Source organism: Oreochromis niloticus, linkage group LG13 (genome assembly GCF_001858045.2).
Source record: "Oreochromis niloticus isolate F11D_XX linkage group LG13, O_niloticus_UMD_NMBU, whole genome shotgun sequence".
NCBI classification, from domain to species: Eukaryota; Metazoa; Chordata; class Actinopteri; order Cichliformes; family Cichlidae; genus Oreochromis; species Oreochromis niloticus.
In genome coordinates, this window is record NC_031978.2 from 25364829 (window position 1) to 25384609 (window position 19781).

The 19781-nt window shown below is 41.8% G+C and overlaps 2 protein-coding genes across 2 annotated transcripts; both read left to right on the top strand.

Annotated features, from left to right (window-relative positions):
* Nucleotides 1-164: 164 nt before the first annotated feature.
* On the top strand, nt 165-5195 carry bag3 (BCL2 associated athanogene 3). The gene is made up of 4 exons (XM_003441222.5): nt 165-535; nt 2309-2647; nt 2769-3113; nt 3250-5195. Exons 1-4 carry the CDS (start codon nt 338-340, stop codon nt 3997-3999), a joined length of 1632 nt encoding a protein of 543 aa, XP_003441270.2. The 5' UTR covers nt 165-337; the 3' UTR covers nt 4000-5195.
* A 730-nt stretch (nt 5196-5925) lies between these two features.
* Nucleotides 5926-19737, top strand: inpp5f (inositol polyphosphate-5-phosphatase F). The gene is made up of 20 exons (XM_003441058.5): nt 5926-6393; nt 8117-8197; nt 8622-8758; nt 9466-9591; nt 9760-9927; nt 10018-10074; nt 10438-10636; nt 10804-10983; nt 11286-11353; nt 11766-11890; nt 11999-12076; nt 12178-12298; nt 12452-12580; nt 14514-14631; nt 14732-14930; nt 15062-15133; nt 15214-15287; nt 15473-15601; nt 15708-15795; nt 15938-19737. The coding sequence occupies exons 1-20, from the start codon at nt 6297-6299 to the stop codon at nt 17091-17093; spliced, it is 3402 nt and encodes a 1133-aa protein (XP_003441106.1). The 5' UTR covers nt 5926-6296; the 3' UTR covers nt 17094-19737.
* Nucleotides 19738-19781: the final 44 nt, after the last annotated feature.

Genomic DNA, 19781 nt, shown 5'->3' on the forward strand with positions numbered 1-19781 from the left:
CAGGGGCAGGGGTCACTGAGGAAGGTCCACAGTGCCCACTGTACACGTAAGGGTGATTACTTCTCTGCCCAGACAGGACACAGCAAAGAGGGGGAAAAGGATGCATGGTGGGGTGGGCAAAAAAAAAAAAAAAAAAAAAAAAAAAAAAAAATATCGAGGGTTTACTCTGTGTCTATGTGAGGGGGGGGTCTGCCTGCGACATAACAAATCTGGGAACCCATGCCACTGTATCCAGCGCTGTCCGCCCCCAACATTAACCCTGCTATTTCGAGAAACTTCCAGCCCACTTTTCCACGTCACTTGAAGGAATCTTTAAAGCGTCCGTCGCCCGTATAAAATGTCTCAGTACTCGACAGCCAGCAATATGAACGGCATGAAGACACAGTCACCGATACTGACCATGGCGAGTAATGACAACGACCCTCTCCCCCTCGGTTGGGAAGTAAAAATTGACCCTCAGACTGGATGGCCCTTCTTCGTGGACCACAACAACCGTACCACAACCTGGAATGACCCGAGACACGACACGAAAAAGGTAAAAGAGCGGCGGGATAAAGTTGGTCAGTTAACGGTAACGGCTAACGGCAGTTTCACCGCTATTTTTTTTTCTGTCGACGTGCGTCGGTTGTGGTGCATGTTTTGGTTTGTTGCGTTGTTAAAGCGGCAGAAGCCTTTGCGCTACATCACTGTTATATATTAGTCTTGTTGACCGTAGGCCCTGTTTGGCACCGTTGCCTCCCCCTCACGGACAGCTCATAAGCCCATTATAACGGGTGATCAACTCTGATATGTTCCCGAGTCATGATCTAACACTATTATTACTCGATGACTCACTCTGCAGCATGCAAAAGGCTACCCATGATGAGCTCCCCGGCATTTTAATGTGTTTCTTTCACGGTGCAAAACAGTGCTGCGACGTCCTGCTCATATTAAACTTTTTCCCTTACAAGGATCGAGGCTGGTCCACTTCGCTTCGGTTGTGTACGGCTGTAGCCGGGCGCTGGCTGCCCCCCGCGTATCGCATTCAGCTGTATTAAAAACCGTGTTGTGAAAGCGCACAGGTCTGCAGAGAAAACCCGTGGGCTGAAGTGAGCTTCACAGCCTGCCAGCTGGTAATCTTTCGTCTCAGAGAGAGAGACGCTGTTGTCCAAAGTTAGTGTCCAGAGGAATCTGCTAGAAAGACACAGCTGTTGGGGGATAAAATTGGTGCAATGGTGCTGGCAGCGTGCAGTGTCCCATAGTGGCAGAGGGCAAAGGGTCGTTCACGGCTATTTCATTACTTTAGTCCTACTGGAAGAATGCCACTGATTTACAGATAAATGCAGTGTTTGCTTTGTAGGTGTTTACTTCGGGTGTGTTTCGGGCAGCTGGTACAACTTTTGTCACTTTTCAGTTATGCCATTAACTGAGTGCTGAACTGGCAGACCTGTTGCTTGTACCCATCCATAGCTGTCATGTGCAGGTGTGTAGTCTAGAGTAATACTAATAGAAAACAAGCGCCTTTCTGCAGTAGAAAATGGAAATTTAAAGCATTGATTTACTAGTCATACGGTAGAACCCAGCCCCTTCTTTTAATTATATTTTACTCTTGTATGTATACAAATGTATCCTGGGATTGTCTATGATTGGATGAATAAATGTTGCTCGAGAAAGAATTTACTGTGCTATGTGGAAAGAACTCATATATTTGCTTTTTTTTTTTTTTCAATCAAAGCAAACCACATTTCCTCTTTCTGTAAAAATCCTAATGTTTGGCTGATATTATTAGATCCAAGGATGTGCTAACTGTTGTTGTTGGATAAGTCAGGACATTCATCCAGGTTATGTTACTCTGATTGTGAAACAATCAACAATAATATTCATCACGGAAACAGCAAGCTGTCTGACGGGAAACGCACCAGAGCCTGTGGGTTCACATATCAAAGATTCAATACTTTTGGCATCCCTCTGCGAAATTGTGACATTTTAACCTATAACCTCTGCAGTTACCTCAGGATGGAAAACACTTTGCTTTTTAAAATTCCTTAATACTTTGAAGAAAAACATTTAGTGGCACATCGTAAAATGTCCTGTTGTACGTGGACTTAAATGCAACTCTTTAAGTGGAGGAGCTTATAGCTGAATATTTAACATATGTAAAAGTAATTTTTCTTCTGTTACACACCCATGAGCAAGAATAGGTTGGCTAAAAATATATTAAAGCACATTTTGTAATCAACCGATGCCTAAAATTTGCAATAAACTACAACAGCAACTGTAATTAATCTGAGTATAAGGTTACATAGATTGCTATGTTGCTATGTTTCAGGTTCGAGAAGTGTCAGCAAATGGACCCAACATACAGCCAGAACTAAGTCCTCAGGAGACACAGAAGACCTTTGTGAGGGAGATGAAGCACCCCATTCTTCGCCCAGGTTATGTTCCCATCCCAGTCTATCATGAGGGTGCAGAACTGAGGCAGCAGCAGCAGCACCCGTGTTATTCCTACATCCAGCCGAGCACTGCACAGAACATCCGGACAGATGGGCGGACACCTTCCCCAACGCCGGGGCTCCACTGCAGGCCTAGATCGCCTTTACATGGCCCGTCAGACAGCTCCTCCGCTGAGCCTGGAAAGACGAGCTCGCCTGTCTCACAGACACCAGAGGTGGGAATTGAGTTTAAATGTGCCACCAGATGGAGTATAATGTTTACAGTAGGCAGAAATGTTCCAATTTTCAAACAACTACTGAATTTTGACTGTTTTAATTTGTTCATTTATTTTTAAGGCTTATACTGTTACGCATCACCAACCTTCACGGCCCAGCAGCACCGGTCTCCAGTCTGGTTATATCCCTATACCAGTGATTCATGAGGGTGGAGGGGGACAAACACAGGTTCAATTAAATCCCTCAGTTTACTCTCAGCGCATCCCTTACCCAGAACATCAGCAGCCCTTCCATCGTCTTCAGACAGATGAATGGCCCGGCTACTCTGCTGCAATGCAGCCCCCCCGGGAACAGGCTTCGCCAACTCTGTTTCCTCAGCACCGCGATACTGCCTCCATTCATCTCCCTCCTCACATCAGAAGCCAGTCACCTGTTATATCACAAGTGATGGGAGAAAGGCCACAGGTAATTTTACTTTTTCTGTGTGGCGTGTTGTTGTTTTTTGTTTTTTTCAGATATATATATAAAGCTTTGATTTCCCTGTTAGCATGCTGTGACCTAGATTTTGACAGATTCCAATAAATTGTTTTTGACTTCTAAGGTTCAGCAGCATATCCTCACGAGAGAGCCGCCACAGAAAATGGAGCAGGAACAACAAAGCATGCAGCAGAAACCCGAGAACACGCAGCTCCCCCAGCCGATGCACACAGAAGCCGACGTCCAAAAGCCTCAGCAACCTCAACACTTCCAGCAGCCTCCACCTCAGCAGCCTCAACACTTCCAGCAGCCTCCACCTCAGCAACCTCAACAGTTCCAGCAGCCACAGCAGTTTCAGCAGGCACCACCTCAGACGTCTCCACAGCCTCAGCAACCTGAACAACCACAACACCACAGTTCAGACATCACAGTTCAAATACCTCCAAAACCAGAGCCCCAGGACATGAAAGCTTTTCCTCCGGAGGTCCCACCTGGAAAAGTAGAGGCTGGACAAGCTGCTCAGGGTCCCATCCACCCAGGCTTAGCTAAGGTACAGCAAATAGTGGAAAGAGTCGCTAAACTGGAGCAGGAGGTGAAGTGCTTTGATGGGAAGAAGAATGATAAGAAATACTTGTTACTGGAGGAGCTGCTCACCAAAGAGCTCTTAGCGCTGGACTCTGTCGACCCAGAGGGCCGTTCAGACGTACGGCAAGCGAGACGAGACGGAGTCCGTCGCGTCCAGACCATACTGGAAGAACTAGAGCAACTGGAGGAGCCGCCAGCCAGGGCTGCCAGTGAGACTGTGATGGAGGGACAGAAAGGAGAGCCCAGCATGAAGGAGAACATTGAGATGACGAAGGAGACATTGCAATGACTGCACACTTCATAAAAAGAGTCAAGAGGGATTACCTGCTGTATATTTGATAGTGGATAAGTCTGCTCTGGCTAACTCTCCTCCTCCTCCTCTACCTACAGCATTTGTGGAAGTTGCATGCATTGATTAACAGTGTTGGTATGTCCAGCCATTCAGCACATAATTGATGGTAGCTCAGTGCAATCATGTTTTTTCAAGCCAATGTTGTTGCCTTCTATGTTGTGCCGATGTCTTTATAATAAGACGGCCGTCATGATTATTGGTTGACAACAAATGCCAGGCAAGGGTTAAATAAGAGGCCTTTTTTCAATAAATGAAGAGAAGCATAAGTATTTTCTTAAGAAATGTCATGTGTAATTGCCTTTTGTCTGATCGAATATCATACGAAGCTTTTCACAATCCAGTCGGTACACGTGTTTGTACACAAGTGCAAACGTCGGGGCTTTAAAGCAGAACTCTGCTAAACTGAGTCAACAAGGAAAGCATTTCTCCCCCTTTATCGCCACATGGCCATGTTGGAGCTGCTTTGTCACAGAACACAGTGAATATGTTTATTAGAAGCTGCTTTTTTGGTGCATTACTGATTCTGCTGTCTTTGCACTTTGCCATCATTGAATTGTATCATGCTGAAAATCAGCAGCACTTCGTTTTAAGTATATCAGTTAAACGAGTTTTGATTGATGTGTTTGAGTGTTTGTATGTGAATTGGTTTACTCGTTATTTCAAATCATGATATTAGTATTTATATCATTATATGAAGTATTTTGGTACATTAATGAATGTGTAATAATAAATGGAGGGTGAGGTGTGTATCTTACTTGAGATGTGAGACAATCAGCACTCAATCAGGTGCTAAATAGGAGATGCAGTTAAGAGATTGTCAGAATGTCCTTGTATAACTACCAAAGCCACAATCTGTAATTACACTAACACACACACACACACACACACAAATGGCCCTAAAAGCCTTAAAGATGCCAACATAAAATACCCCAAAAAAACACTATAGTCTGTCAGTTTTATGATCACACTGTTTGTGTAGTAATTTATTACTCTAATACGATTGTAAGCCATCTGCCTAACACTCTTAACCAGAAATTATAGATCGTGGCTTAATGTTGATCACGGTTTATTAGTAGCTTTGATGAAAGAAAGTCACGTTGGTATGGCTGAAAATAAAATGTATTTGACATGAATTTTGACTGATGCTTGGGTTCCCAAAGATTCTCGAAGTGTGAGACTTTTTATTTTACATTTTTATGTTAATCGTTTACTCAAGGAGAAGAAAATTACCAGGTAATTGAATTGTATGTATGTATACGTATATGTCCACTTGGCCAGCTACCAAATCAAGCCGGATTTTAATAAAACACAAGTATGTGTGTCCTCCATTTCCAATGCAAACATGTCCCGTACCTAGTAGGCAGCTGTCTTAAGTCTGCCTTATTTCCTGCTAAAGACTTTTCCATGGTGAGATTAACAGTTATCACACAGTGTGAGGTCAGCTGCTCCCTCCCTGTTCCCTAAGGCTCACAGTGAGTCATGACTGGGAACATTTCTGCCCTCTTTTTCCTGGATGGGTGTGGACAGTTAAAATGAGCCCTTCACTGATGAATGAGCTTAACCTCTAACATGAGTTTAAGGATTATATTACATTAGTCTGGTGGTTATTCAAGCAGATAACCGCCTAATTTTGAAAGCATTTATCATTCAGATTTAAGCCCAGTACTGGTTTAGCTGTGGTGTTGTGCCCTTATATGGTGGCTGGTTAAATAATAACACCTGGGAAATGTGTTGGTCACATTTTTATAGCTTCTTAATCCTTTAAAGTGTAAATATAAGATTAGTTAACAATTACAGTAATCATATGGTAAACAGTATGACGTGGGGGATTTATGATCAGTACCTGCACACACCGGTGATGACGGATGTCACGTGTTATTGTTTAGACCAGGAAACTGCCTATTACGTCTCGAACGGCACATCGCAGCTTCAGCCCGGGGCTCTTTCTCACTCACTGATGTGTAGCCGCCTTCACTCTGTCCAGCATGACCGTGGGAAGGGATGCTACTCCGGTACAGAGCGAGTTTGAGTATCAATATGCGCAGAAGTGGAATAAACAAATCCGACACGCATCCAGCTGCTGCTCCCGCTAGCTCGCTAGGTAGCTAGCTCTAGTAGCACGCGAGCCAGTGGGAAACGAGCTAACCGAGGCTATCAGCGGTTAACGTGAAGGACCAGGACCGGGCTGTCGGGCCAGCTAGTTGTTTGCTTTTGTGTAACCTGAAGAGACAAAAATGGAGTTGTTTCAAGCCAAAGACGACTACATTCTTCAGAGCGGGGACCGTGCTCTGTGGTGCAGCCGAAAAGACGGGACGATGACCGTCAGACCTGGTATGTAGGTACTGGATGTGAATGTGGATGTCGATGTCGCTTTTCACGTCTGCAGCCGGCCATTTAACATTACATTACAGTGCCACTAACATTTGGACTTACCACTAAAGTCAAGACGAAGCGTCGTTTTTGCTGGCTTGTTTTAAGCTGACAGCATCACTGTGCTCATTGGTTTTTGTCCCAGTGTACCTCAAACACATCAGCAGTCTTAATCTCTCGTGTTTGACGCTTATTCATCGCTGTAATAAACCCTTTGGTGATTATTAGATCGAAGCTAATTTACCTGCCTCCGTTAAGCACAACAAATGCTTGCTAAAAGGTGTTTTTAATGTTTCAAGCATTGATCCCACTTTGAAATGATCGCTTCTTAGCTTTCATTTCGACAGTGCCAACACCCCTAACAGACTTCAAACTTCTGACTTTGCTCTTTATGTTACACACTGGAAGGTGCATCTCACTCTTCAGCTCTTTTTTAGACAAATCGGATATAAAACAAGACAATGAGAAGATGAAAAAAACCCGGAAAAGTGCTTGATTAATGAGAGCTGAATTATAATATAATTCTGATATAAAGATATTTAAAGACCAAAATTTAAAACTAGCATATTGAGTGTTATTGCCAGGTTCTAGCTGTTGAGTCACATAAGCGAGTACTGAATCACTGGCTCGGCTGTGACAAATGATTGGACATGCTTTGATGTTAAATGAATACCAAGGCCTGTGGTATTAACATTTTCCCAGCAGAAGGGAAAGAAAAAGGTTTATGAGAGTCAGCACAAGAGCTGTGCAGGTTGTCCCCTGTGGCAGTTGAAGTAGTACGGTTGTGCAGCCATCCTGAACAGGTTTTTAGTTGCACCACTGTTTCATTATTTAATTGGAAAAAGGGTTTCCGCTCCTCACTGCGTTTCCACTACACTCTCTCGCACATAGTTAAGTATTTCACTGATAGTACTTTCTATGTGAAGTTGTTGTTGTTACTTTTTTTTAACTCTTTTTTTTTTTATTTTTTTTTATTTTGCCGTTTTCTAGACCTTTCTTGTGGGGGCCCTCCCAGCCAGTTCCCCCGCACATTAAATTGTCTGGCCTGTGGAACAGGAAGACTCATTGTTTGGGGCAGCTTACAGTTGATGTTCTCCACCCTTAGCCACGCCCTTCACATTTTTCTAATTTCCTCCACTGTAATGTGTAATCTCTCACCAATGCAGAAGATTGCATTTTATTTACTGGGCTGACCTTATACTTGGCCTGGTGTTCGGAAATAAAAAATAAATAAATAAATAGGCAGAGGCTGTCTGTTCATACATCATATCACATTTTATTCAATAAAATGAAAGCAGGCAGGCTTTCCTGCAAGTGTATAGCTGTCGTTTTATATAGATATGCACGAACAGTGAGAGACCTTACAAGTTTGAGATAGAAAGCCTTCTGACTGTGAGTTGTCACCACCTTTACACAGCGTTCACATCATCTAGGCTTGAGAGTGTTCTAAGTGTTAATTAAAAAAACAAAAACAAGTTCCTGCGTGTAACAGAGCACCGGCCAACCATGACTGTCGTTTTGTCATGACTACTGTACTTTTGTTTGATTAACTCGTATGCAAAACTGTGACCAAAAAACCAGACAAACTGTGTCTGCAGAAAAATTTTACTTATGACTTCTTATATGCTGCAGAGCATGTATTACAGGATTGTTGTCATGTTTCATCTCTGTATTTTTCTTTCAGCCACAGACCTGCTGTTAGCTTGGAATCCAGTGTGTTTGGGTTTAGTGGAAGGTGTCATTGGAAAGATACAGCTTCACACAGGTACGTGGAGTACGGAAGACCTTTGAACACTTCGCAGAGCAGGCACATTCTCGCCAGTGCTTTCCATCTGTGTGTGCTTGGACTTTTGAGCTGCCAAATCATCCGGTGCTCAGGATGTTTCTTATTCACCAGTAAAGGTGTGAAAAGAAATGTGTGAAAGAGCTTTGAAATCTGTGTAGTAATCAAGAGGAGTGAATCAATACTGGTGATCCAATTGATGACAAGCCCCGATTTATTTGATGCCGAGTGTTTTTGTTGTTTTTTATACATTCTAGTATAAGCGATATTATTTAAGAGATTTCTTGTGTTGCCATTAATGACCGGTGTGCAGCTGCTTTCTTCACACATTTTCAGAATGTGAGGAATTTTGCACCCGCGATGCAACTCCCCCACTTTTTTTTTTTTTCTCCCCTCCTCTTGACAGATCTTCCTCTCGGCCTTGTGTTAATCCGTCAGAAAGCGCTGGTTGGCCACTTACCGGGAAACCACAAAGTCTACAAGATCACCAAGATCGCCGTCATCCCCTTGTCTGACGAAGAGCCTCAGGAGCTCGAGCTGGAGGTGTGCACACATGCGCTGTTTATTCTGCTCTTTAACTTCTGTTTTAATCATGCTTCCAGTCCCCTGGGCAGTACTTCTAACAGTTAAAGTCCTAAATTGTTATTAATGTACCCAAGAATACACTATATGAGTCAGTGTATGATTCAGCTCTGAGAATGGACTGAGGTGTAGAAGTTGTTTAGATAAGTTTTGTTTTCGCCCACACATATCTAGTTTAAAAAAAAAAAAAAAATACATGCAGACCTAAAATAATCGCAGCAGATCGCAAAGGACGTTGATTGCTGAGATTTGAGTCTTTCAGGGGAGCTTCGTGGATGGTGAGACAGAATATTTCCAAGTGAGTAATAATGGCGGTGGATTGTTAGCACAATGGCTTTTAAATCTTGTCCACTTGTCCCTTATAGTGCAGAATGAACACGTGTCTCCCTTTGTGCATAGAAATCCTGGTGTGTGCATCAGTGTAGATGTTGGCTTGTTTACAGCAGCCCTGTAGTTGTATTGCTACTATTGTTTACTCTAGTGTCCTATTTGGCTGTTTTTGTAGAGGTTATCTAATATCTGACATGTGATACCAAATTCACTTTTTTTCCCAACTCTGTCCTCGTCCCATTGAACATGTTTGATGGTCTAAATATCACTATCATGTTTCGATTTGTAAAGCTGCAGAAATTTGATAGACCATCCTCTTTTCTTTTTTTTTTTTCCAGCTTTGCAAGAAGCATCACTTTGGCATTGACAAACCAGAGAAGCTGGCCCAGTCTCCAGATGAGTCCAAGCTGATGAAAACTTTAAGTCAGATCAAATCTAATGTGGCTGTGCCCATCAAGAAAAAGGTATTGTTTTGTTTTACACACAAGCATGGATTATCATCTTTAAACTGATCCCCTACCTTTCCTCTCTTTCAAACTAGTGAAGGCTTTGAAGTTCTTATAGGATTTCCTTCTTTTGTTGACTTACTTTTTCTTTCCACCTGCCCAATCCAGTATTCTCCTGCTTTCCAGGTCAAGGAAAACAAAGAGAAGGAACGCCTGGAGAGGCGGCTGCTGGATGAGCTGTACAAGATATTCATGGACTCCGACTCCTTCTACTACAGCATGACCTACGACCTGACAAACAGTGTCCAGCGTCAAGGAGACTCTGATAAGTCTGACTTGCCTCTGTGGAAGCAGGTTTGGAGTTATTGAAGTTATTTTATTCTGCTTATGTATACTACAAAAACTCCTTATTGTGACTGACTGTGTTTTTACTCTGTTTTAAAGGTGGATGACCGTTTCTTCTGGAATAAACACATGATCCAAGAACTTATTGACCTTCAGGTATTGAACAACCACCACACCCATCCACTGGGAAATACAGAGAGCGTCTGCTTAGTGCTGCTTTTCTATTTTCAGGCTTGAGTAATTGGAATTAAATGAAAACGCCGTGTTCTCCTGAAAACTGCTTACAGAGTCATTGTATTTTCTGTAAAATAGTCAGCTTAAAAGAGTGTAGTTGGTCATGCTGTTTAAATGTGGCATTTGTATGTACTGATAAATGCCAGGGCGTTATCAAAAGCAGCATGGAAATACTCAAAGGCGGGATGCAAAGTACTTTCTTAACAACCTGGCCTCAAACTAAATTTTAATCTGTCCGGCTATTTTTTTTCTTTCTTTTTTTTTAATGTCTGTTGAACGTTCCAGGTCCCAGAGGTTGACTTCTGGGTGATACCAATCATCCAGGGCTTTGTGCAGGTGGAGGAACTGGTGGTAAACTACAATGAGACCTCTGATGAAGAGCGGAGCAGCCCTGACACCCCACCAAAGGAGATCACTTGTGTTGATGACATCCATCCTCGTTTCACTGTGGCCCTGATCTCCAGACGTAGCCGCCACCGCGCAGGTAGAGTTTGCCTTAAGGGAGTCATGCTCTGATTCAGTCCAGTTGCATGGGCTGCATCAAGGAATCAAGGCAAATTCTGGTAGCTAGCTGATTTATTGTCTGCAAGTGAAGCATGATCCAGGATATAAATAGTCTGAATAGGCCACATGCATTATTCTCTCCCAAAGGGATGCGGTACAAACGCAGAGGAGTGGATACAGACGGCCATGTAGCTAACTATGTGGAGACGGAGCAGTTGATTCACGTGCACAGCCACACTCTGTCCTTTGTGCAGACTCGTGGCTCTGTGCCTGTCTTTTGGAGTCAGGCGGGGTATCGCTACAACCCCCGGCCACGGATAGAAAAAGGTCAGTAGAGCTCTATCTTCCATTTAGACCTAAACTGATGGTTTCTGACACTCTTTGTGTAGAAATCTTTCCAGTAGCAATGTCTCATGAGGTAGCTTAAAAATTGTAGCCTAGCTTCTCTGTCCTTGCTCTGATTATTATTTTTTTATTTCTTGCATAAATTCTAGATTGTAATCAGTAAAATATTTTAACTGTGACTGCCTCCTTGTTTTGCATTGGAAACAACATAAATAACTCTTTCACCAGAATCAATAATAATAAAAAAAAATGTTTTTAATGCGTATTTTCACCTGATATTTCAGGAGAGAAGGAGACTATGACCTACTTTGCTGCTCACTTTGAAGAACAACTTAAAGTGTACAAGAAGCAGGTGAGTGTTCCTCATCAGAGTGCATACTCACATATCCGCTTAGGCTATTTATTAAATGCATTTTCTGTTATTTACTTTGGGTTGTGCTGTCTGCAGCTATACATAGTGCTTGCATAACCAGCTTCCTGTTGTAACTAAAACAGAACATCCTGATAAAGATCAGTGACATTGCTTGTCAGTAGCTTGGATTATTTCAGATAGTGTTTACAGTAGTGTAGCAGTACTTTTATTTAAGCTTGTGATGAGCTCAGCTGTTGACTTTTTTTTTTTTTTTTTTAAAGACTTAAGCCTGTTTCCCAGTTTGTTTGTTTTTTTTTTTTCATGTGATAAAGTTAATATTTAATTTTTCACTCTTCACTAAACCCAAAAATCTTAAAAATCCAGTGACAGCACTTTTTGGTGTCTTCTTTAGGTCATCATTAACTTGGTGGATCAAAGTGGGCGGGAGAAGATAATTGGTGATGCATATCTGAAACAAGTCCTCCTGTACAACAACTCGAACCTCACTTATGTTTCATTCGACTTTCACGAGCACTGGTGAGACAGACCCTTTGTACACGAGCATCTTTTACACGAATTTCACAATCTATATGTGACCACAGTACATTCACTTCCCCTGTATGGTTCTTATATCCTGTTTCTCAGCCGCGGCATGAAGTTTGAGAATGTGCAGATACTGACAGATGCCATTTCTGACATCATCACTGACATGAAGTGGGCCTGGTAAGTGTCAGGCCACCTGAGCACTACAGGATGATAGGTTTGGTTTGAAAATGTGATTTCTTGGAATGTGTCTTGATTCTGGTTGTGTGTCCCTCTGCCAGGGTGGACCAAGCAGGAGTAATCTGCAAGCAGGAGGGCATCTTCAGAGTAAACTGTATGGACTGTCTTGACAGGACCAATGTGGTCCAAGCTGCTATTGCCCGGGTAGTGATGGAACAACAGGTGTGATTTTTACTTTTCTTGATTTTTTTTTTTTTTTTTTTTTTTTTTTTTTTGTAATGATAACCTATATTTTAGAAATGCTGATTATTACAGAAAATCAGAATCATTATAAATATCAAGGATTGCATTTTATGTGTGCTTTTCTTCTTGCAGCTGAAGAAATTGGGTGTGATGCCTCCAGAGCAGCCTCTGCCTCTCAAGTGTTACAGGATTTATCAGGTCATGTGGGCAAACAATGGTGACACCATCAGCAGACAGTACGCTGGAACAGCAGCTCTCAAGGTATCTTAATTGTATGAGGTCTGGGATAATCCTACTTAAAAGTGCTGAGCAAATCTGAGTATAGATAGCATTGTTTTTTCCTACTGTAAATTTACTGAACAGCACTTTTTCAGAACCAAATGACACATAGGGAAGCATCTAGTATTCTAAATGTTCTTTAGCAGACATGACAGAAAGAAAAAAGTGTTAAAGACACAATATATGAGAAGTACAGTTTCTAATATTGGGCAATAACTGTGAATGTGCAAATACACAAGTGTTAGCCAATAGGTAAGCCAAACAAAAACGGATGTCACAAATATGGACATAACTTTATCCTCCTGAGACCCAGGGGAAAAAAAGTATTTTGATTTTAATGTTTTTTTCAGATAAATCAAGTGTTGGGATGGTAAAAAACACATTACAAAAACAAAATTGTTTTTAACAAATTTTATTTAAATTTTACAACATGTGCACTTCAGTGCACAAGGGGAGTTCGTTGATCACGAATGTGAAACTAACAAAATTCAAGAGCTATTTAAGAAAATTAAATGCTCCACTGAAATTTTTGTAAGCAGGATATTAAAACTTATTTATATAACAATATCATAAAAATGTAGATCATGGGTCAACTTAGAAGTCACTGACACTTCACTAGCTGTAAGCCATTGGTTCAGGAACAAGTGATTGCACTGGGCTTTCTATTTCACAAAAGTCAATTCATTTATGATATCTGAGGAAGTACTGTGATTTTTTTTTTTAATTTATTTGGAGACACAAAGGAACATTTGGCACTTCCCACATCTCACATATGTTTTACTGTTGCATCCAACCATTCTACAACTGAAATGCCTTGGACTGTTAACCATTTCAGGCAAGTGGAGTGAACCATATTTTGTTACACTCTCATCTGGTTGGGGCTTCCTTTTCTTGATTTTTGGAGAGAACTCTTCATTACTGGTATTATTCAGGTCTTGTTCACATGTTTGTCCCTGGTTTCTCAGCCAAGAGGAGCTTGAACTCCAGATTCTGTGAGTTCTTTTCGCACATTGAGATCATTGACAACTTTCAGCAAAGACGTGATCTTGTAGAAACAATCAGGTGTCATGGATTCAGCTATAATTGCGACTGTTGTTTTTTTACTTTACTGGAAAACATTTCTGCATTTTACCCATATTTTATTTTTAACTCAAAATCAAATTCCAGATTCTCCTACATGTTGGTTTTGGACCAGATAGGACGACAGATTTCAGGTGGCCCTGTGTCTTTCTCTATTACATCTGCCACTGCATCTTGATAATCTTCGTGTGGCTCCTCCTGGGTTCTCACCCTCTCCTATCTGGCTCACATGACTCTCATCTTCTGAAAAATCTATGTTTGAGTCTCCCTCAATGAATCTGTTAAGAATTCTCTCTGCCTTTGTCAAAGAGTTGTCTATTAGGAAAAAGTGAAATAAATATAAGTACAAAGTCCCGACGTGCACTAGAGTACACATTAATAAATTAGTCATTTCCTCTGTGAAACTAAATAAGCTTAATTCTTAAAAACCCCTCAAATTACTTACTAGATGTTTACTTTTGAAAATTAATCAAAATCTGATTTTAAAAAACATTTTAAATGTAAATATCATGCTTACCTTTCTTTCTTCCATAAAATGTGCTTGTGGGCATGCCAGCCATTTTGAAAAGGTAGGAAAAAGACAATTGGCAAGGCCACACCCCCACACATGTGATATCATTTTAAAGGTACTGTTGTCCTCTCTAAGAAACATCAGGACTTAGAAGAGTGGCAAGTAGAGTATGAGAGGTACAAGCAAAAACTAAATGTGTACTACAGTGCACAAAAATGAATTAGTGGGTCTTAGGAGGTTTTATAGCACTGCACTCAGGCCGTCAAATAATCCAATAAAAAAGCAGCGTGACGAATTAAAGGTAACACTTTTGTCCTGTTTTAGGGAGACTTCACCAGGACGGGAGAAAGAAAACTGGCCGGTGTCATGAAGGACGGGGTGAACTCAGCCAATCGCTACTATCTGAACCGTTTTAGGGATGCTTACAGACAAGCAGTGATTGGTATTTAAAAACAAAAAACTACTCATTGGTTTCTACCCATAGTGTCATCAATCAATCCTTAATTTGCATTTGTTAAAACTCCTTTTGCTTCTGTCTGCAGACCTGATGATGGGCCTGCCAGTGACGGAGGACCTTTACTCCATCTTCAGTAAAGAGAAGGAGCATGAAGAAAAAGAGAAGGAGAGCCAAAGAGGGGCCCAGGAGCAGGTCGGCCTCCTTCTGCAGACCTACATGCAGCTGCTGTTACCAGACGATGAGAAGTTTCACGGAGGCTGGGCCCTCATAAACTGTGACATGAGGTGAGTGAAATGCTGTTTTGACTGTGCGTTGATGCTTAATGGCTTTATGTAATCAGGATATAACTGAACTATAGTTCCATCGAGGCTTTTGCGTGCTCTTTTAATCACACTGTTCTCTTATCTCCCACCAGCCTCATTGATGCAACCAACAAAGATGAAGATGTGCTGCTGCTCCTGTCTGATAAAGCATACTATATTGCCTTGTAAGTTGAACCTTAAATTTGCGAGAGAGAAAACCCCAAACTCTTATATTTGACTTGTATGTACATTTATTTCCTTGTAGCTATGATGAAGAAGCAGATAAAGTCAACCAGTACCAACGCCTCAATTTAGAGGGTTTGGAAAAGATCGAAATTGGTAAGAAGTTAAACTCGAAGGAGAAGTGAGAGCTCTTGTAGACTCAGTGACTCATTCAACACTTCCCGAAAGTGTGCTTAACAGTTTCTTCCGTAACCTTTTAGAAATATCTGCGCTCATTATGATTCATGAAACGGAAGCAAATCACTACAAACGGATATTAGAAGTTGCACTTCGCTTTACAGGTCCTGAGCCTACTCTGTTCGGGAAGCCAAAGTTCTGCTGTATGCGGCTGCACTTCAAGAACGAGGAAACTAGCGGATACTTTCACACGCTGCGAGCTGCAACGCGAAATCCCGAGGATGATGGGAAAGGTAGTGTGTGACTATTTGAATTCTTTAAATAAAATGAGAAAAAGTTAGTTTTACACTTTAAACTGTGCAGATATTGCTTAAGACTTAACACTGTGACATTTCACAGATACATTGCAGTGCATAGCTGAGATGCTTCGCATAACTAAGCAGGCTACAGGGAATGACCTGCTTGTGGTTGAAAAGAAGCTGGAGAGGTAAGTACAAATGATGCTGATTAGCATTCGTCTCGGTCTCTCTTTGATATGATTTCAGTGTAATGAAGTTAAACATTCAGACTGTAGTGCTAACTTTTAGACAGCGGCTAGAGCTGTGACTTAAGTTGCGTGTGTTTTCCAGGCGGCAGAGTAAACCTCACGAGGATATCATGGGGATCCAGAACAAACCTGCTGACCAAGTTCAAGGGAGCTCCGGCCTTGCACAGGGCAAAAGTTTTATCCTCAACAAATTCTCCACTCTAAATCAGAAAGTGAAACAGACCAAGACAAATGTGAACATCGGCCCCTTCAAGCCCCTCGGTAAGCTGGGCAGCTTCTCGAAGCCTGATGTAAAAGTCAATTTCCTAAAGCCAACTATGCATGTCAACCTGTGGAAGTCGGACAGCAGCTTGGAGACATCAGATAACGTCGCTGGCACGGGAGCCCTAAAAGACATTGGTAATGAAAACTATGGACACTCTTCAGATTCAGATTCTTATAATTCAGACCCGGAGCACCCGTGCTCTGGGTCCTTAGAAAATGTGGACTATGTGCTGCCCAGCTGCGGCATCGTAGCATCAAATCCCAGACTGGGCAGCCGCTCCCAGTCCATCGGTAGCGCAGAGCTAAATATACCCTCTGTTATCCGGGTCACGGGCTGTGATGGGAAGCAAGAAAGCTCAACTCACATTAGTGATGACAAGTCTCCTGGGGCTGCCTCAGTGGCTGAAGAAGCCATTCTCATTGACTTTGGTACTCCCATTGATGCCTACTGCCACCAGTTTGTCCAGGATGCACAGACCAAACCTGTTGAGGTGTTCGGAGAGCTGCCACAAGCTGCCATACCTCCACTCCACAACCCTGCAGTGCCTGTGCATAAAAAGAACCCAGCAGACTCAAACAAGCAGCCAAGCTCAGAGCAGGAGGAGCCTCAGCTCCCCAGGCCATCCCAGCTAGACGTCCAATCCTCTACCTCCAGTTCCAGCCTCCTCACTATCCACAAGCCTAGCTCTGCAGTCTCGGGAGGCTCTCAGAAAAGCGCTTGCTCGCAGGTGGAGGGCAGCCTCGGCCCTTCGCCTGCCGACAGCAACGGTAGCCGAGTGGTGTCCCCCTTTGCCAAGATCAGGAGTTCCATGGTCCAGGTGGCCAGCATGACCCAGGCGGGATTCACTCAGGGCATCAATTTTGCAGTTGCAAAGGTACAGAAAAGCCCCGAGCCAGAAGCGGTCAACGAGGTCCAAGAGAACGAGTTGAAGGCAATGTTTACACAGTGCCAGACCAGGATCATTCAGATCTAGTGCTTTCCTTGTAGCAGCACTTTGGAGTCGTTTGTCATGTATAAACTTCCCGTAACGTAGCAGTAGCAAAAGCTTGCACATGGTGTCACTACTCGGCCAAGAAATGTGCTCTTAAGTTAAACTTGCCCATGTTAATAATGACTCTTGTACAGAATTGATAAAAATGCCCCAAAGCCCATCATAGTAGTTACTATGTTTACGTGCACATATGTATGGGTTACTCTACTTTCGATAGCACTGAATCATAGATCTTTTGCCATGCAACCTTGCACACTGACTCTCCTCTCTTTTATGGTTTATTAACTAGTTCTCAGATGAATGCTGAATAAATGGCTCAGCATAGTAGTGCACAGTACCTAAGATGAATAAAAAATGTGGCATATTTATAGAAATTTGAGTACTTGGAGGGTGTAATAATTTTCAAAGTCTTAGTGCTCCATCCAACTCTTAAGTCACTCCAGAAATAGTTCTACTATATGATTAGCTCAAGAGACAAACAACCAAGAACAAAGAAAATATTTAGGCTTTTAAACTCATGTACTTCAAGAGTGGTATGCAGAGTATTTCCATGTGTAAACATGTTATTGCCCTTAGTCCGAAGTTAGTTAATTACCCACAATGCTCGCATGTGAGGTTAATGGTAACAACCGATTTTTGACGAGGCAGGTAAGCAGTTAGCTGCATGTCGAAAGACCAACTCGGACTTTATCATGTACTGTAGGATAAACTCATCCTGGTTACTTAATGGCGTTTGTGATCCTAGTAATGCCCTTCAGTTTGTAACAGTCGTCGTAGAAACCAACCAAATATCTTTTGTGATTCCCAAAGGACTATTCTGTGTTGAAAAGTACCCTTTGTATAGCTGTCAGAAACTAGCCAGACGACATAATCTATGTAGTAATCCTATGTAATATCAATGTTGTCGAGTGTAACTTAGAAGATATACCGCTGTAGAAATAACGACTACGTAAGAACTTAGAGTATCCTGGTTGTTGATATGTACAGTGAGTATTGTCTATCTGTCTCTGAGTAGAGCTGTCTTTTAGGCTTTTTGTATTGATGCTATAAGGTGAAGTTTAAAGAGGTATGAGCATTATATTTTGAAAAGGACGCCCAGTACTGTCATTGTTAACCATGAATAACCAGAAAACGTCTGGTTGGAGCTGTTTTTGATAGATTTATGTATTGAAATAACTATTCTGGTAATGGTTATAATAATTACCTACACAATGAGGGTTTATTTGAGCTGAATCTTTAGCTTGCGTTGTACATTGAAAACTGCATGTTTGACAAAGACAGGCGAGTAGCATATAGTAGGTATATATGCAACTGCACCCACGCAGTTACGAGAAACACTGACGCTTTATGCACTCCCCAAACTTAAAGCATATTTGCCTTAACAGGGAACTAAAGTGGGATTATGTATATCAGGTATTTATGGCAAAATCTACCTTTTTAAGTCTTACATGTTACATTTTGTGTACTGTATAAAAGAGATTCAGGGTTGGCGCATGTCATCAGAGCTTTTTATGTTGGGATATCTCACTGTGATAACGGCACATTCATTCTCTGTGGGAATGGGCAGGTTTTAGAATTATTATTTTTTTTGGTTGTGTTTGTGGTTTACAGTGAATCTGTAAATCGGAGCATTCTGTTGCTGCTGGTGTTTAGGAGCGCTCGCCTTTGAGACCCCAGTTATTTATAATATGGAAGTGTAAACTTTGTTACAGTGTACATGTTTTGTTTTTTCATGTTAATTTGTTTAAAAAAAACAAATCTACCACAGGATCTTGTTATAGACACCAGAAGAAATTATAATAAATCACAGCTGCCCTGTCCTGCTGGTGTCCGTCTGTGATATGAATCTGGCTTGCTCTGAGCTGAGATATCCCAAGATAAACTGTCACATATTTTGTGTTACCTTTGCCTGTTTTTGTTTTTTTTTTTCTCCTTTCTGCATTCGGCTTGCTCACCAGCAGATAAGATGCGGGACACTTGTATATTTTGTCTGATTATAAATGAGACTTGGCTGCTTTTCTAGGTGCTGCTGATGGTGTGTGTATGTGTGTGTGGTGCTGCCAAAGCTTCAAGGTAATAGCTGTGAGGTTTTAACACAGAGGGTAAGCGGTGTTTTTAAACTTCATTCAGGATTGCAAACACTGGGGCAGTTCTCAAGCCTAGAAGGAAACTTAATCCTCCACATTCCTGAAAGAGTCCACAGTGCTAGAGTGTCGGTGTCTTGCTTTTTATATGCAAATGTCGCCAGTTCTAGTCAATCCTGTATTTGCTGGGTAAAATTTTGGTCTGTCCTTCCGTTTTTTCACACCAAGTGCTTTTGCGGTCACCTCTTGATTTATCGTCTGGTGGTTGCCCACTCCCATTGTGGCTGGAGCTCTCCAAGCATTTGATTTGCACTGTTTAAGCACATTTTTCCTTCGTTAGCATCGTTTCATCTGGATGTCTGTGTTCATATCCTTACCAACTGACTGTCAGCGTTTTCCACAGTGTACTGAGATTGTATTGTATATTAAAAGTATCCTATTTATTCTTACCTTCTTTGGGTGTGTTACTTGATAACAGGGTGCACTGTACACTTCTTTTTGTTTAGGTAGATATTTAATTGGAATAAAAAGTGACTAAAAGATTGCTGCATGTTTACTGTCAAATGTATTAACAGCACAGCCAATA

Bases quoted from the DNA above. Each gene is read 5' to 3' on its own strand.
- inpp5f (XM_003441058.5), top strand. From the start codon at position 6,297: ATGGAGTTGTTTCAAGCCAAAGACGACTACATTCTTCAGAGCGGGGAC. The intron at 6,394-8,116 runs GTATGTAGGTAC...TTTTTCTTTCAG, and splicing joins GACGATGACCGTCAGACCTG to CCACAGACCTGCTGTTAGCT. The intron at 15,602-15,707 runs GTAGTGTGTGAC...GACATTTCACAG, and splicing joins TCCCGAGGATGATGGGAAAG to ATACATTGCAGTGCATAGCT.
- bag3 (XM_003441222.5), top strand. From the start codon at position 338: ATGTCTCAGTACTCGACAGCCAGCAATATGAACGGCATGAAGACACAG. The intron at 536-2,308 runs GTAAAAGAGCGG...GCTATGTTTCAG, and splicing joins CGAGACACGACACGAAAAAG to GTTCGAGAAGTGTCAGCAAA. The intron at 3,114-3,249 runs GTAATTTTACTT...TTGACTTCTAAG, and splicing joins TGATGGGAGAAAGGCCACAG to GTTCAGCAGCATATCCTCAC.